Raw genomic sequence first — 15340 nt, forward strand, 5'->3', positions numbered from 1 at the left:
GACTCTTGCATTCAAGAAGCTGATCTGGGGTCAATAAGCCTTTTGGTGCCTCCCCAGTCAAAACAGTAGTTTCCTACACTGCCTATGTATGAGACCAATCCTATACAGAAATCTTACAGGTAGCAAGCTAAATTACTGCCTGTCCAGTGGGACATACCACATGGATGCTATTATCGATTAAAATGTTGTGATGATACAATGTTATTGAAGTAGATCGATGTCAGTCAGTCAATAAACATGTATTGACCAATGAGACAAGCCCTGTGCTAAGTGCTAGGGATGCTACAAAGAAGGGTGGGGGAAGGCAGTCCTCGTTCTCCAGGAGTATAAAGAAGTACTTGGTGTAATGGGGGGGGATCAGGATACAAACAAACAAGCTATAGCTAGGATAATTTGGAGATTATCAACAGAGAGAAGGCACTAGCATTAAGAGGGATTTGGAAAAGCTTCTTGTAGAAGCAGGAATTTTAGTTGGGACTTGAAAGGGGACCTTGTTTAAAGCGTTTGTTAAAATATCTTAGCAATGTTGACTTGCTTGGGCCAAAATGTTTGCTTCAGCCCTAGCGATTTTGTTCCTTGTGCTTTTTTTGTTCAAAAAAGGAGGTGAGGTTGTGTAGTAGATAGAGTACAGTGGATAGAGGGCTGGGCCTGGAGTCAGGAAGACTCATCTTCCTGAGTTCAAATCTGGCCTCAGATACTTGGTAGCTGTGTGACTCTGGGCAAGTCCTCCTTTTCCTTATCTGTAAAATGAATTAGAAAAGGAAATGGCAAGCCACTCTGGTATCTTTGCCAAGAAAACCCCAAATTGGGTCATGAAGTCAAACACAACTGAACAACAAAAACCAGTACTCAGCATTGTGATTAAGGATACATTTTCTAGGATTTCATAGTTCAAAGGCCACTGTCTTGCCATTTTTCTGTGCAAGAATGTATGTGTTTATTCCAGAATGCAAATGTGAAACTAAAACCTGATAGGGCCTGATAGTATTTCTAATTCATCTCATGCTCTTTTTTGATTTGCTTTTAAATAAAAATCTTATTTATTTTTATTCTGATTTTAATATACAACAAATAAAACAGATGTTTCCATATACACGGCCAAACAGAAAAAGAAGATTGTCCTTGAAACTACAGATTTCTATTGTGTATCACTTGCTTTTATTTTAAAATATAAAATAAATTGAACCTACAGTCTCCAAAGCAGTCCTGCTTGTCTGTTATGTTCTTTTTTGATATTATTGTGGCTTTCCTGATCAATATAGAAAAAGGAAAAGTAGAATCTGGGTTGTAAGTTGAGAAACCCTCTTCTAGTATAGAACCCCAAAATCTGTGTTAGAGAAGGTTATATTGAAATCTGTTGTCATCTTCCAAATGTACAACGTGAACAATGACTCCACTGAACAACTAGCTGTGAAAATGTTGCTCTTCTCAGTCTACTGACATATACAGAGCATAGGAAAGTTTATAAGCAGGATAAGTGAAGAAAATAATCTTTAACTGTAAGTCAAGAGATGTGAGTTCTATTCCTACTCTGCCACTAACCAGATGTATGACATGAAGTAAGTCACATCACATCTCTTGGATGCATGGTCCTCAACTGTAAAATGATGGGAATGAATTAAATGCCCTCTGAAGTCCCTTCCAGATATCAGGTTCTGATTTTAAAGAGCTGGTATGGAATTGAGAGTGGCCTGGGGGACTTTCCTTATTTAGGTATGTATTCGATATCTTTTTTTTAAAATACTAATTTATTTTTAGTTTTCAGCATTCACTTACATAAGCTTTTGAATTTTAAATTTTCTCCCCCTCTTTTCCTCCCTCCCTCCCCAAGATGGAGTGCAATCTGATATAGGCTCTACATATACTTTCCTATTAAACATATTTTCACATTATCAGTATCTCTTTAACAGGGAAAAAAGGCAAAGTCCATGAAAAATTGATAAGCTCCTTTAGGGTGGGCACTAATGTCTTACTCAACTTTGATATTAACAGAAGGTTTTTCACATGGTAGTACTCAGTATTCAGTAGTTGGCGATCCTCTACTTGGAAAATTCTATTTCCCCTTATAGAAATTTATAGTTAGAACAATGTAATCAGTTGTCCTTAATATTATTTATATTAACAACAGCAATAACTCTCAATATAGCACTTTAAAATTTACAAATAACCTTGAAATCTCAAAACAACCCAAGGACGTTGGTTATATGAATGTTCTCCTTTTACATATGATGAAATCGAGTTTCAGTAAGGTTACACCTATATATGATTGCTTATACTGAGTAGATATTCAAATGATTCAGTGAAGGAATATAAGTTATTAGCTGTACTTCTCTTTTTTTGTTGCTCTAATTTTTTTTTTATTTTCACATTCTAAGTTGTATAGATCAGAGAAGCCTCTGTTGAATTTTAATCAAAAAAGAATGATGATAATTTAGCCAAAAAAGAAAAAAAATAATTTAGAGGGTTTATTGCCTAAATCTGGTTTTTATACATTTTGAAAGCAGTTTGCTCAAACGAGTTCATGTTTTTTGCCCGATTTGCTCCGCTTGTTTTGACTGGGATCAGTGACTGTTTTAAAAAAACAAAACAAAACAAAACAAACTCGTTGGGAAATCTTGTTGCCAAATCAGCCTTTCTGGACAGTTTGTTAAAATCTTTTAAAACTGTGATTGTTTTTTTCTCTCCTCAGACTCTATCAGGATTGCCGGATCAAGACGCTTTCTATGATGTGGTAGATTGTCTGGAGGAGCTTGGCATTGAAGCCATTTCTCAGAGACATTTGAACAAGAAAGGCACAGACTTGGACTTGATGGAGCAATTCAACATCTATGAGGTAACCTAGCCTGCCCTTGGTTAACCACACGCTCACTTTGAAGATTAGACAGAAAACGGAACTTAGGGAAAACTTGGCCATCTCTCCTGTTTCCTTTTTTGTTAAATGTATTTTATTTATTTCATTAAATATTTCCCAATTACATTTGAAAAATTTTTAACAGTCATGTTTTAAAATTTTGAGTTATTGCCAGTGATAGAATCATTTGTTACAAGTATCTTCACAGATCTTTTCCATTTTTCATTGTTTCATCTTAGTGCTCTTGGGATAATCTAGCTTACTTAGACCTCTCATTAAACTTTCTTCAAATGTGTTTTTCCCACTGCCATATCTGTGTTGTATTCAGTTTAGTTTTTTAATTTTATTATAATAATTATATTGTGTTATTATATATAATAGTTATTGTATGATATATAATTTTATATTGTATATTATATATTTATTATGTACTTACTTTATATTATAGTTATTTTTTATTAAGTACCTACTATGTGCTAGGTACTGTTTTAGGTACTAGGGATACAAAGACAAAACAACTCCATCCCCTGAAGAATTTGCATCATATTGGGGAGATGCAACTTGTACACGGATAAATACAAAATTATTCAAGAAAGGAGAGAATATTAACAACTAAGGGGATCAAGGAAGACTATGCAGAGGAGGTATTACCACATACAAGGAGCCTTGCAGGAAGATAAACATTCTGAGGACATAGATTAAGAAGGAGTTATGTTCTAAGAAAGCAGGGAGGGCGGCTGATGCCAATGAATGGAAACGGGAGATGGAGTGTCCAGTTTGAGCACGAGCTAATAGTCCAATCTGATTGCAACATAAAATGCATGAAGATGTCTTTCTCATGATATTGCTTGAAAATGTGCCTTGGAGTCAGGATGACCTGAGTTCAAATGTGGCCTCTAACACTTGACACTTACTGGCTGTGTGACCCTGAGCAAATCACTTAACCCTGATCAAAAAAAAAAGAAAGAAAGAAAGAAAGAAAGAAAGAAAGAAAGAAAGAAAGATGCTTTATCTTGAAAATATGTATTATCAAAGTCACTATTGTTAATTGTTGTTGCTGTCCAATCATTTTAGTCACATCTGACTCCTTGAGACCCTATTTGGGGTTTTCTTGGCAAAGATACTAGAACAGTTTGCCATTTCCTTCTTCAGCTCATTTTACAGATGAGGGAACTGATACAGATAGGGTTAAATGACTTGCCCAGGGTCACACAGCTAGTAAGTGTCTGAGGCCTGATTTGAACTCAAGACTTCCTGACTCCAGGCCCATAACTCTTAACCACTGCACCACCTAACTGCCTGTCACCATTTAACAATTTGTTAAATTGTTAAATTTAAGGACATTATAAGACATGGGTTGATGGTAAGAAAAGCCTACACCATGACTATTTTTTCTTAGTGTTCCAGGTTGGAGTGTCAGGAAAAAAAAAAACCTATCTGAAGACATTAGAAGTTTATAGAATCTGAGAAAGTAGGGAGTCTGTAGGGATAGACCTCCCCAAGGTGAGCAAGTGCTCCCAACCCTAGTCAGGACAAACTCTTTCCCAGATATTGGTAGAAATATACTGTTCATAGCTCACTAAACTTCCATTTTTTTTTTTTCAAAAGAGAAGGCCCTTTATAATTGGACAGAGCATGGAAGAAATAGCGTAATTCTAGAAATTTCCACAAGTAGGGAAAAATTTCAGATTGGTACTCAAAGATGTGCAGGGAAGATAATACAAATAATAATACTTAGCATTTATCAGGTGTCTACTATATGCCAGGCATTGTGTTAAGTGCTTTACAAATGTTATTTCATTTGATCCTCACAACAACCTTGTGAGGTAGGTGCTTTTATTATCCTCTTTTTATAGTTGAGGAAACTGAGGCAAATAAAGATTGAGTGATTTGCCCAAGATCACACAGTTAGTAAGTATCTAAGACCAGATTTGATTTTTTTTTTTCCATGACTCCAAGTCTAACAGTCGATGGACTTCACCAGCTCACTACAATGCATAAAGGGCTGAGATTGAAATGAGTAATGAAGACTGGGAAAGTGAGAATCTGGCTTCTATGCAAATACATATCTCTTCTATTTCTCCCTTTGCCTCTCTTTCCCTACTTTGCCTCCCTTATCAAAACTGCCAATCCCCAACACTGATCCCAGACTGTATTCATTATTGCCCCTGATCCCCAAGTGCAAAGTCTACCAGTTCAAAGAAATTTGGGAAGAGAAATATATAAAATAACCTAGGTCTAACAAGACTTTGGTTGTCTTCAACCAAACTTCATTTGTGAAGCTTGTGAAGTTCAATCAAATTTCATTTGTGAAGTTATATCATCTTGATAATTTTGCCAGGGATTGTTTCTGTTATGTTTTTTTGGTTTTTTGGTTTGTTTTGGCTTTCAGGAAGCCTTTATCAAGCCAAAATAAAAGACGGTCAGTTCTTTGTTTCTGCAGTCTCATTTTACAGACTTGTTTCAGCCTATCTGCCAACTACTGGTATGTAGTTAATGAGGAAATGTGTCTTTAAAGACAATGTAAATGGAATGCTAGTAATTATTTATACCTCAGGGCATTAGTTTTTTAAAATTGTGGACATTCTTATTCTGCCTTAACCTTTTGTTTCTATTATCTAACTGTTCTAATAGGCAATTAGGGATATAAGTGGAACTTAAGATAGGCTTATTCCAGGAGTTACATGGTAGGTTTGCCTGGGTATTTTCTTCTTTAGTTTAAGGAATTGTTTCTGGTATTATGAAAAGTAGGGAAGTAGTTTTTCCAATTCAGATTCCCTTATAAGAGCAATCTTAAATTTCATTAGCAAGCCTGATGTGTGTATCCTGAAATTATTATATCAACTGATGGATTCTTAGATAATTCAATATTTAGAAGACTGTCAAACTGACTTAGAATATCTGAGGGATCAATTTGGATTATTAATTTATGATTTCTCATACCCACAAGAACTGAGATTTTATCCTCATGGGGAGCTACTAATGTGGGAGCTCCTTCCATTTTGCAGAGTCCTACCCACCTATGTGGGAAAAGGAGAAACAGGAAGAGATATGCACTTAGGCAGAAGCCAGTTTCTTGCTTTCCCATAATCCTTCACTTCTCATCTCAACTTCATTATAGCTAGGTGGCACACTGGAGAGAGCTCTGGGGCAGAAGTCAGGAAGACCTGAGTTCAAATATGGCCTCAGTAAGTCTTTAGGAGTTGCCTGAGGCATATAAAGATTAAATAATTTGCCCCAGATCACACAGCACATTACTCTGCCAGGTGCCTGAATAGGAAGGGAAAAAGGTTTCAATTCTTGAGACATTGGGGAGTTCATTTTCCAATGTCTGGAGGTCTGTGAGGCAGATAATGTTAAAATTAGAGAAGAAAGTGAGAAGATGCAGATCTTTGCATTAACTTCTTCCTTCTGGCATTTTCTAGGATAAGTTCTGTACATGGTGACCCACCCATGGTCTCAGGGTCAGAGAAGATGTATCTATTTTACTTTGGGAATGGGAATTACTTCTTACATTTCTGCAGTTTCTATGCCACTAAAATACTATTGGGAATGATGAAAATTAAGATGAATATCTTAGTTCTGTTTTTTGGTTCATTTTCTTCAGTTCATCTTAAATCTAGTCCTTTGTGATAAAGAATTTATGGGTATCTCAATCTGTTTTATATGAAGATAGATGAGGAACTTAAAAAATAGGGGTACAGATTGATTAAAGGCTGTTGACAGAGAAAATGAGAACCTAGATGAGGCAAAATTTAAGAAAGTTATGCAGAGGATGATATTTTTTGACAAAAATATCCTAGTTATCAGGCTCCATAGAATGTTCCCTATTGAAGTATTAGATACCTATGAACTTACTGCTTTAGACTATGAGGGAAAACTTTGAATATTAGATATGTTCTAAAACCAATATAAAAATATTTAGGGCCAATAAGAAAGTTTAATAATAATAATAATAATAATAATAAACTTTTAACTTTTACAAAGTCCTCTCCTCACAAGACCCCTGTGAGGCAGGCAAGTATTATTATTCCCATTTTATATGTAAGGAAACTCAGAGTCAAGATTCAAACTTGATTCTCCTAATGGTAAGAGTGCTGCTTTTTCATTTGGAATTCAAAGTTTTAAAAACAAATGTTAAAAATTGTTTTTATGTGTAACTGGGGAAAAATAAAATACTAAATAAAACCTTTTTAAAAAGACAATCAACTTGTCAGCCACAATGTAAGTGTCATCTTAAGAGTAGCATCCCAGCTGTGAGAAGGGGAAGGCAGTGAGTAGAGGAGTGAGGTTGATGTCCTTATTGTGGCTATTGGTCAAAGAGAATAGTTGGAGACATAGATTATTAAAGTCTCAAACTTACTGGTAAAGTAGAATTAAAAGATATTAATGATATATAGCTGAATAAACTAGGTCTCTGGCTTAGACCAGTAATGGCAACATCAAGATTGATTGCTTACTTGCCGATTGATTATAATATATTAGACTATTTTAGTAATATTACAGATACAAAGACCTCCTGTTCTAATAATTTACAGTTGTTTAGATCTCTGTAATAGAAATTTCTTGATTTTATCTTGCCGTCCCTGATGTTATGTGTTATTGATAAGTTACTGATATGATAATACTACAGATATATCTTTGGATTTTTTTTCCTTTCTGCTAGATAAACACTTTGTTCTTGATTTATAACTTTAAACATAAGATATGTAATGATAATTGCTTAGAAATATCTAGCATTCCCTTCATCAGGTGTGTAAACCCCTATATAATTTAATTATATATTAAGTTATAATTCTTGGCTGATTTAGGGGAATCCTTGCTTATGGATAATGTCCCTTACCATTGCTTGAAATATTAATAAATACGTACTTCTAATAGAACGCTGAAAACAAACAAATAAAAATTGACCCATGTGTCAATGGTATCACCTTCAAATAGAAACAGGGTCATTAAACAGTACAGGAAGGATTCCTGCAGAATGCATGTTGAAACATATTAACATTATCTATGTTCTGATGTATTTTTATTTATATTGTTAGATATTTCCCAATTACATTTTAATCTGCTTCTGGATACACTCAGGGGTGTTGCAGGGCTGCATTCACCATGTATTTGCCACTATTGTCCTATTCCGTACTCCCTGTCAAATTAGTATAAACAGTGACTTTGAATTGATGCTTTTTCCTTTTTTTTCTTCTTTAGATGACACTGAGGCACGAGGATGGTGATGAGAATGCTGAACCTCCCCCCAATGGACGGAAAGACCGGCGAAGGGCTAGTCTGGGTTCAAGTGAACACCGGGGATTAAATCGAAGAAGGAGCCGGAGGCACTCAGTGCAGAGTGTTAAAAGCACTTTATCAGCTCCTACTAGTCCCTGTAACCAGCCAGCTCCTAGCTTCAAGCTTAGCCAAAGTCATCCCGTTGGAGATCTCTGTGAAAAGTAAGCCCATTTACCCGAAGTTTTGCTTTCCCTCAAAATGTAGCCCTCTGATGGCCAGGGGGAGAGGGGGCAGAGATCAGCACGCCTCACACCACTAGTCGGTCTCATACCGTTTCTGACTCTGGTTCCAGCTCAGGAGTTCCTGCTACCTCTCTCATATAGATCTCTATCTAAACTGAGAGCAGGACCTCTTTGTGAAACTGTCCAGGGCTGGCAAGAATGCTCACTCTGGTGTGGGATGTAGGAGCCTTCGTTTCACCAGGCTGAAATGTTCATGATTTTATCTATAATGAATTTTTCCATTATGCATGTTGGAATATGTAGCACTTTTGTGAGATGGGATAGAGTCGATACTTCTGGTCTCCAAGTTAATAATAGGCCATGAACTACAATGTTCATACACTTTGGAGGAGACCTTCTGAAAGTCTGAAGTCTCTGGTGACTTTAGCTTAGTAGATCATGAGGGAGAACATAAAACTTTCCCTTAAGACTTTCTCTTGGTTAGAAGTAGAAAACTCCACAAGTCTGTGAGAGATTACAGATATTGAGGGGAGTAGGGCAGGGAAGTGAAGTTAGAATAGATGTTTTAGAAACTACAGGTAGTTCAGAAAAACAGTGGCACACCCAGTAAGTGTTCTTCTGTGATACAATTAAGACTAGATGGCTGGATCAGGCTGTATTTTATGAGACACAACTTTTGTGTGTGTCAAGGAGTGTGGCTGTGTGTGGTGTGTGGGAGGGAGGGCTGGGTGTGGATCTGAGAATTAATTATAATTTTACATTGTCTGGTATCCAGCTTTGCAGATTAAATTTTTTAAAAAACATTTTTCTCACTTCACTAAGGGGGTGATGGTGGCTTTGAAGTTAATTAAATACTGAGGAGATAAATAGGTCTTATATGGGGACAAGAAGTACCCTATACACTATCTCCAGAATGTATTTTTAAAATAATTATGTTTGTTTAGAAAGGATATATAATATGTATATGCATTTATATATATGTATATGTACACAGACATTTTGAGTCATTTTGGCATAGTGGATAAAGGTTTGGACTTGGAGTCAGAAAACCTTGGGTTCTTGTCCTCTTGCCTTCTGGGTGACCATGGGCAAGTAAACTTTCTAAAGCTAGAAGTCACAGCTCAGGAGCTAATTAGTTTCCACTCTACTGATCTATCTATCTATCTATCTTCTTATCTATTTGTCTGTCTGTCATCTGTCTGTCTGTCTGTCTGTCTAGATGCTCCATCTCTCAGCTTTGAGAACTTTCTCTTTTTGTTCCCCCCATGCCTGGGATGATCTCCTCCTTCATCTCTACCTCCTTCATTTTTAAAAATCCCAACTAAAATTCAAGAAGTCTTTCCCAGCCCCTACTAGTTTTGGTGCCTTTCCTCTCTTAATTATTTCCTATTTGTCCTGTATATAGCTTGTTTGTACATTTTTGTTTGCTTGTTGTCTTCTCCATCAGTCTGTGAGCTCCTTGAGGGCAGGGACTATCTTTTGCCTCTTTTTGTATCCTCAGAGCTTAGCACAGTGCCTGGCACAAACAACTAGTTGTTTATTAAATATTTATGATTGACTATCATCTATTTGTGTGTAACACATATACAATATATGCATATATTATATATGTTTATATTTGTAAATAAGAATTCTTTTTTAATCACCTAATTAGCCTAGTATGAAAGTAATACGATTATTCAGGTCATAAGATCATAAATAAATCTAAGGTTTGAATCATTTAAAAGAAAGCAGAAATAACAAAAGCAGGAAATCATAGGTATTTAAGAAATGAGTTGTAATTCTGATTTAGGCTCTACTTTCTAGACTAAAGGTAGTTTCTTATTTGCCTTCATACAGAGGTCTTATCCATGCCTGATCCCTCTAAAAACTAGTTTTCAGATGCTTTCCTAGTGATCATTCTTGCATTGCAAAGTGTTCCTCTGTTTTTAAATGTGCCTTCATACAGACTTCCCCACTCCTACTTCCTCCATGTCTGGACTGTTCTCCCTCCTCACCTCTGCCTCTCAGCATCATGAGCTTCCTTCAGGGCTCTACTCAGGTGCCACCTCCAGTAGGGATCCTTTCCTGACAATCCTTTAAATACCTGGGGAGAGATGCCACCTCCCCCTGTTGTTCCTTCCACATCATCCAAGTGTTCTCTTGTCCAGACTAATTATCCCTTGTTCCTTTGACACATCATCCTATAAAATCATTTTGAGTCTTCTCACCATTTTTTTTGTCTTCTCAATTCTCTGCCTCCAGCTTTTCCTTCTTTCAAGCTATCCTGCACAAAACTTTCACTCATCTTTTTACAACTAAAAACATTGGTTAACCTGTTTGTTCCTGAAGTTTGATTTTTCATCAGATTCCTTGCCTTTCCTTTTTCTAACCTCTTTCCCTTTTCCTTTCTTTACTGGTGGGAGTGGGATTAAATAAATACTAGGACCTAGATAGACAAAACCACAACTGGATTTGATTTGAAAGGAAAAATAAGACTCCAACCCAGTACATATTACCTTTAATTCTTTTAAAGTTATGAGCTGATGATTGTGTTCCATGAGCTCACAGCCATGCTACATGAGCAGTAAATGGTGACGACTGAGAACATCTGAATAATGTTAGATTGTGGCTTTGGGAGAGGTCAGTTAAACTGACAGCTTAGCTACTCTGATCACCGGCGTTTCCAAGAAGCAAAGCCTTCATCAAGTGGGATCCAGTTCTGGTAGACAGGCTGCAAAAGCTAGAATATGGAGAATACTTCTGGGATCATCCAGTGGGGTAGAGAGGAAGAGATTGAGTCTTTTTATTAGGAGGGTGGCAAAAGAAGGAAAATTATGGGTCTCCTGAGATTTAGCCCTAGAAGGGATTAGTAACTGAGACTCAGTAAAATGACTTCCTAGGTAGTAAGTTGGTAATAAGAGGCTGAGCTGAAATTCACAGTGAGGTCTCCTAAACTATAAATGAAGTGCTCTGTAGTCCCTTGCCTCACTTCTGTAAGAGAATAGAGGTGGCCACTATTCTGTGTACCCTTTTCCTATCACTCTTTTTCTTTTGATCTAGAATTGGAAACTTAAGTTGCCCAATCTTGCCTTTGCCATTCAAACAAAGAGAGGGAACCCATCTCTCCACACTACCTGGTCCCAAATGGTGCTACCTGGTCCCAAATCCACACTATTCACTCCATTGTTTCTCAGCATAAAAGAGGAGGACACTCAACACATAAGAGAGTATTGGGCTGCTCGGTTTGTTAGATGACACAGCTGTCAGTGGAAAAAACAATTCCAAGCCCTGCCCCATCTCCCTGACCATCTTTGCTGGAGAAGGCTGGAAACCTGGGTTCCGCCCTCTCATGGTATAGATATGTGTTAAGGCCAAGACAAGGTGAATGTTGGGGTCTTAGGAAGCAGGAGTGTCAGGACTATAGGAATGACATCTATTTTGGGGTAAGCTAGTCCTTTACTGGTCCTCAGAGGGAATTAGGAGAATGTTTTGCTTCTTTCCTCCCTAAGAAGAAAATGGCCTGCCTGAGGGGAATTGAGGTAAGAAGCTTCACCTTTCCTGTCTTGCTGCTCTCAGGGGAAAGCTTTCCTGACTGTTAATTCTCTAGGAGGAACTAAGTAGAGTTCTTTTAACCTAGTTTCCTTTTTAATTGATTCTTTTAATTATTAGTTGGTAAAGTTGGCTTCAGTTGTGTTTTATATTCCTATAGGGCTCACTGTATCTTAAACCTTAAACCTGCTTGAGCCTTGGCCTATAGTAACCTGGTTCCTCCTTTTCCTAGCCCTGGACCCTCTTTAGAAGATATTGCTTGCTTTTATTGATCAGAATAACTGACATTTGTATAGTGTTTTAAGATTTGCAAAGCATTATATAATCTCTTTGAATCTCACAATTCTGTAACATAGCTGCTATTATTATCCCTCTCTCCTTTCTCCCTCTTAAAAAAAAAAAAAGTAAGGACACTGAAGCTCAGAGATAGTAAGTGATTTACTCAAGGTCACATGGCTAATAACTAAGTGCCTGAAGTGGGATTTAAACCCACCTCTTCATGCCTCCATGTTCAATACTCTGCTAACCAAACCATGCTGTTTCTTTATGAGCCTCTCAGTTCAGTAAAATATTTATCAAGCCTCCACTGGGTACAGAAGATTAAAAAGTATAGATGTGACATGTACCCTACACTCACGGACCTTACTATCTAAGAGGAGAATAAGACATGATATCATGATAATACACAGCTATCATGTAATATTATGTTCTATAGTTAAGTGAGGTTTGAGGTCATTGTTGACATTAGTAGAGGAATAACAGGGAAGATTTCTTAGAAGAGGTTGCATATGAGTTGGGCATTGAAAGATGAGTAGAAATGTAAGAGTTGACAAGAAAAAAATCATTTCAGGAATGGGAAACAGTGTGAGGAAAGGCATGGAAATGGAAAAGCATGGCACCCATTTGGGAGCAGAAGGTAGCTCCCTCCTGGAATGCTAATGCCCTATCTCACTATCATTCCCTTTGAAAATTCATTACAAAGAGATTTAGACTGTGTATTTGCTCTCCCCAGAAATAGCTCTAGAATTATATCAGACCACACAAAACTGGGAACCTCCTTAATATAACCTCACCCCATATCTCCACGGATGATCTGCTGTTGTTGTTTAGTCATTTTCCATTTGTACTCAACTCTTCATGACCCCATTTGGGGTTTTCTTGGCAAAGATACTAGACTGGTTTGCCATTTCCTTTTCTAGCTCAACTGAGGAAAACAGGATTAAATGACTTTCCCAGGGTCACACAGCTAGTAAGTGTCTGAGGCCAGATTTGAACTCAGGAAAATGGCTTGGCACTCTATCCACTGTGCCACGTAGCTGCTCCAAGGATGATCTGAGCAGATTTGAACTCATGAGAGCAGCCCAAACTTTGAAGAGTCTTTTAGTACCAAGACCAAAAGGAATTCAGTGTTCTAAATGATTTCCTCTGAATCCACCTTCCCAGTACTGATAACATCATCTCAGTGGGTCCCCATCAAAACAGGGATGTTCTTCTTGAGAGTTCTTATATATCTTAAAAATGACATAGAATACTTTTAAATAGAATTTATAAGCTAACATTGTTTTTGTGCAAATGGTATGAGCCTTTGGGGTCAGCGTGCTAAAGAAAGCTGGAGAGCTGTGAAGTTCAAGTCATTAAGCATGTATTAAGCATCCGCTAAGCTAAGGATACAAAGGCAAAAAAAGAAACAACTCATCCTCTAGAGGAGCTTACATCCTATTAAAGAAAAACAATATGTATGTGTATAAATAAATAAATATATGCAAAGCAAATACAAGGTAATTTCAGAAGGGATCCCTAACAACTTGCAGGCTCAGAAAAGACCTTTTATAGAAGGCGCTCCTTGAGCTGAGCCTTGAAGGGAGCCAGGGATTCCGAGAGGCAGAAGTTAGGAGGCAACAATCTGGGCAAAAGTGTAGAGATAGGAGATGGGATGTCCCATAGGGCATTGGATAGGAGACCATGAAGTAGGCCTGCTTGGTTGCAAAGTCAAATTCAGGAAAGGAATATGAAATCAATCAAGAAAATAATAGATTGGAGCTAGATTGGGAAGTGTCTTATATGCCAAATACAGGAGTTTACGTTTTTTCCTTTAAAAAAAGGAGCCACTGAAACTTCTTGAAAAGAAAGATGGCAGAGTCAGACCTGTGCTTTAGGAACAGCAACTTGGCATCGTGAGAGAAATCAGATTTTCTCAGTGTTATCAACTAACAGCTTCATGTTCTGGGCTCTCACTGTATTGAAGCGTCATTACAAATACATTGATGTCTGGAGAAAGAATATATAGGTGGTAATCTTTGCATCTGGACATTACTAAAAGAAACAGATTTGTTGGAGGGGAGAGAGAGGAGTTAAGTTGGCATCAATATTGCATCCCATAGAGGTTTATTGACCTAATTAATTTTCCATCTGCGTATTCTGAGTCTATGCCTTGCCTTGAATACTTCTCACTGGCTTGGTATGTTGTGAGTTCAGGTGGAAAAGCCTAGTAACCTTTGAGTGGAAAGGATAATGACAGTGTACTGGAGCTGTAGATTGTGCAAGAACAGGTGTGCAAGCCACCAGCTGGACACAGCCCATTAGTTTCCTGGTGTTAGGCCCTCCAGAAGTGCAAAGCAGTGTGGCCAGTGTTTCTTTGCTGAATTACAAACATACCACTAACAACAGTTTGTTTATAAAACATCTTACTCTTTTCACATGGGATGATGTTATCCTCGTTTCCGGATTTACTTAAGACATCCTAGTTTAAAAAATTCTATTTGTTTTTTAAAAAATATACACTTCCATGTTCTTAAACACAAATTATGTTCTAAAAGTTGGTGCCTGTGAAATGGCCTCATCTCAAATGCCTGTTTGAAGGGTCTTTGTTCTGTGGCCTTCAAAGTAACTGGTATAGCTTGTGAGTAGGTGAATAACAGAAAAGAGTGGGAGGCAAAGTGGTGAGAAGCAAAGTGGGAAATGGTCCCTATATGCATAGCTGAGTCACCTGTGTAACATCTGTGCTTTAAAAAAATACCTTAAAATAAAGTAGCTCATTGTATTGAATTCCCTGTAGACCTTGAAATACACAGAAGCATGCCTGACCTAGATTTCTTTTCTTCAAATCTATGTGAATTTTCTGGCTTTACTTACTGCTAACCTTTTGGGTTTTTTTTTTCCTTTTTGACTATATGCACCACATGCAAGGAATTTTAGATGAAGTTTCGCAATTGTGTGATCCAACTAACTCTTAACTCTTTTGAAAGAAAGATGGAACTATGTTAAAGGCTAGAAAGATACTGTGTAGTCCACTTAATACAAACACAATACTTTACTTTTTTATTATTATTTATAATAATAAGCACTGACATTTATGTAGCACTTTAAGGTTTACAAAGAACTTTACATGCATTATCTCATTTATCCTTTACAACAACCATAAGTGAAGTAGTTGGTATTATCATCCCCATTTTACAGACTCAGTAAGCTGAGACTCAGTAAGAACTTGTGATTT

General features: G+C 37.2%; 1 protein-coding gene across 1 annotated transcript in view; it reads left to right on the forward strand.

Moving 5' to 3' along the window:
* Positions 1-15340, forward strand: part of FHOD3 (formin homology 2 domain containing 3) — a 687613-nt gene that overhangs the window by 479637 nt on the left and 192636 nt on the right. Inside the window, exons 9-10 of the mRNA XM_027869130.1 lie at positions 2690-2833; positions 8057-8295. Coding sequence (XP_027724931.1) covers positions 2690-2833; positions 8057-8295 — 383 coding nt within the window. The remainder of the gene's footprint in view (positions 1-2689; positions 2834-8056; positions 8296-15340) is intronic.

Source organism: Vombatus ursinus, unplaced genomic scaffold (assembly GCF_900497805.2).
Source record: "Vombatus ursinus unplaced genomic scaffold, bare-nosed wombat genome assembly UNPS02014791.1, whole genome shotgun sequence".
In the NCBI taxonomy this organism is placed as follows: Eukaryota; Metazoa; Chordata; class Mammalia; order Diprotodontia; family Vombatidae; genus Vombatus; species Vombatus ursinus.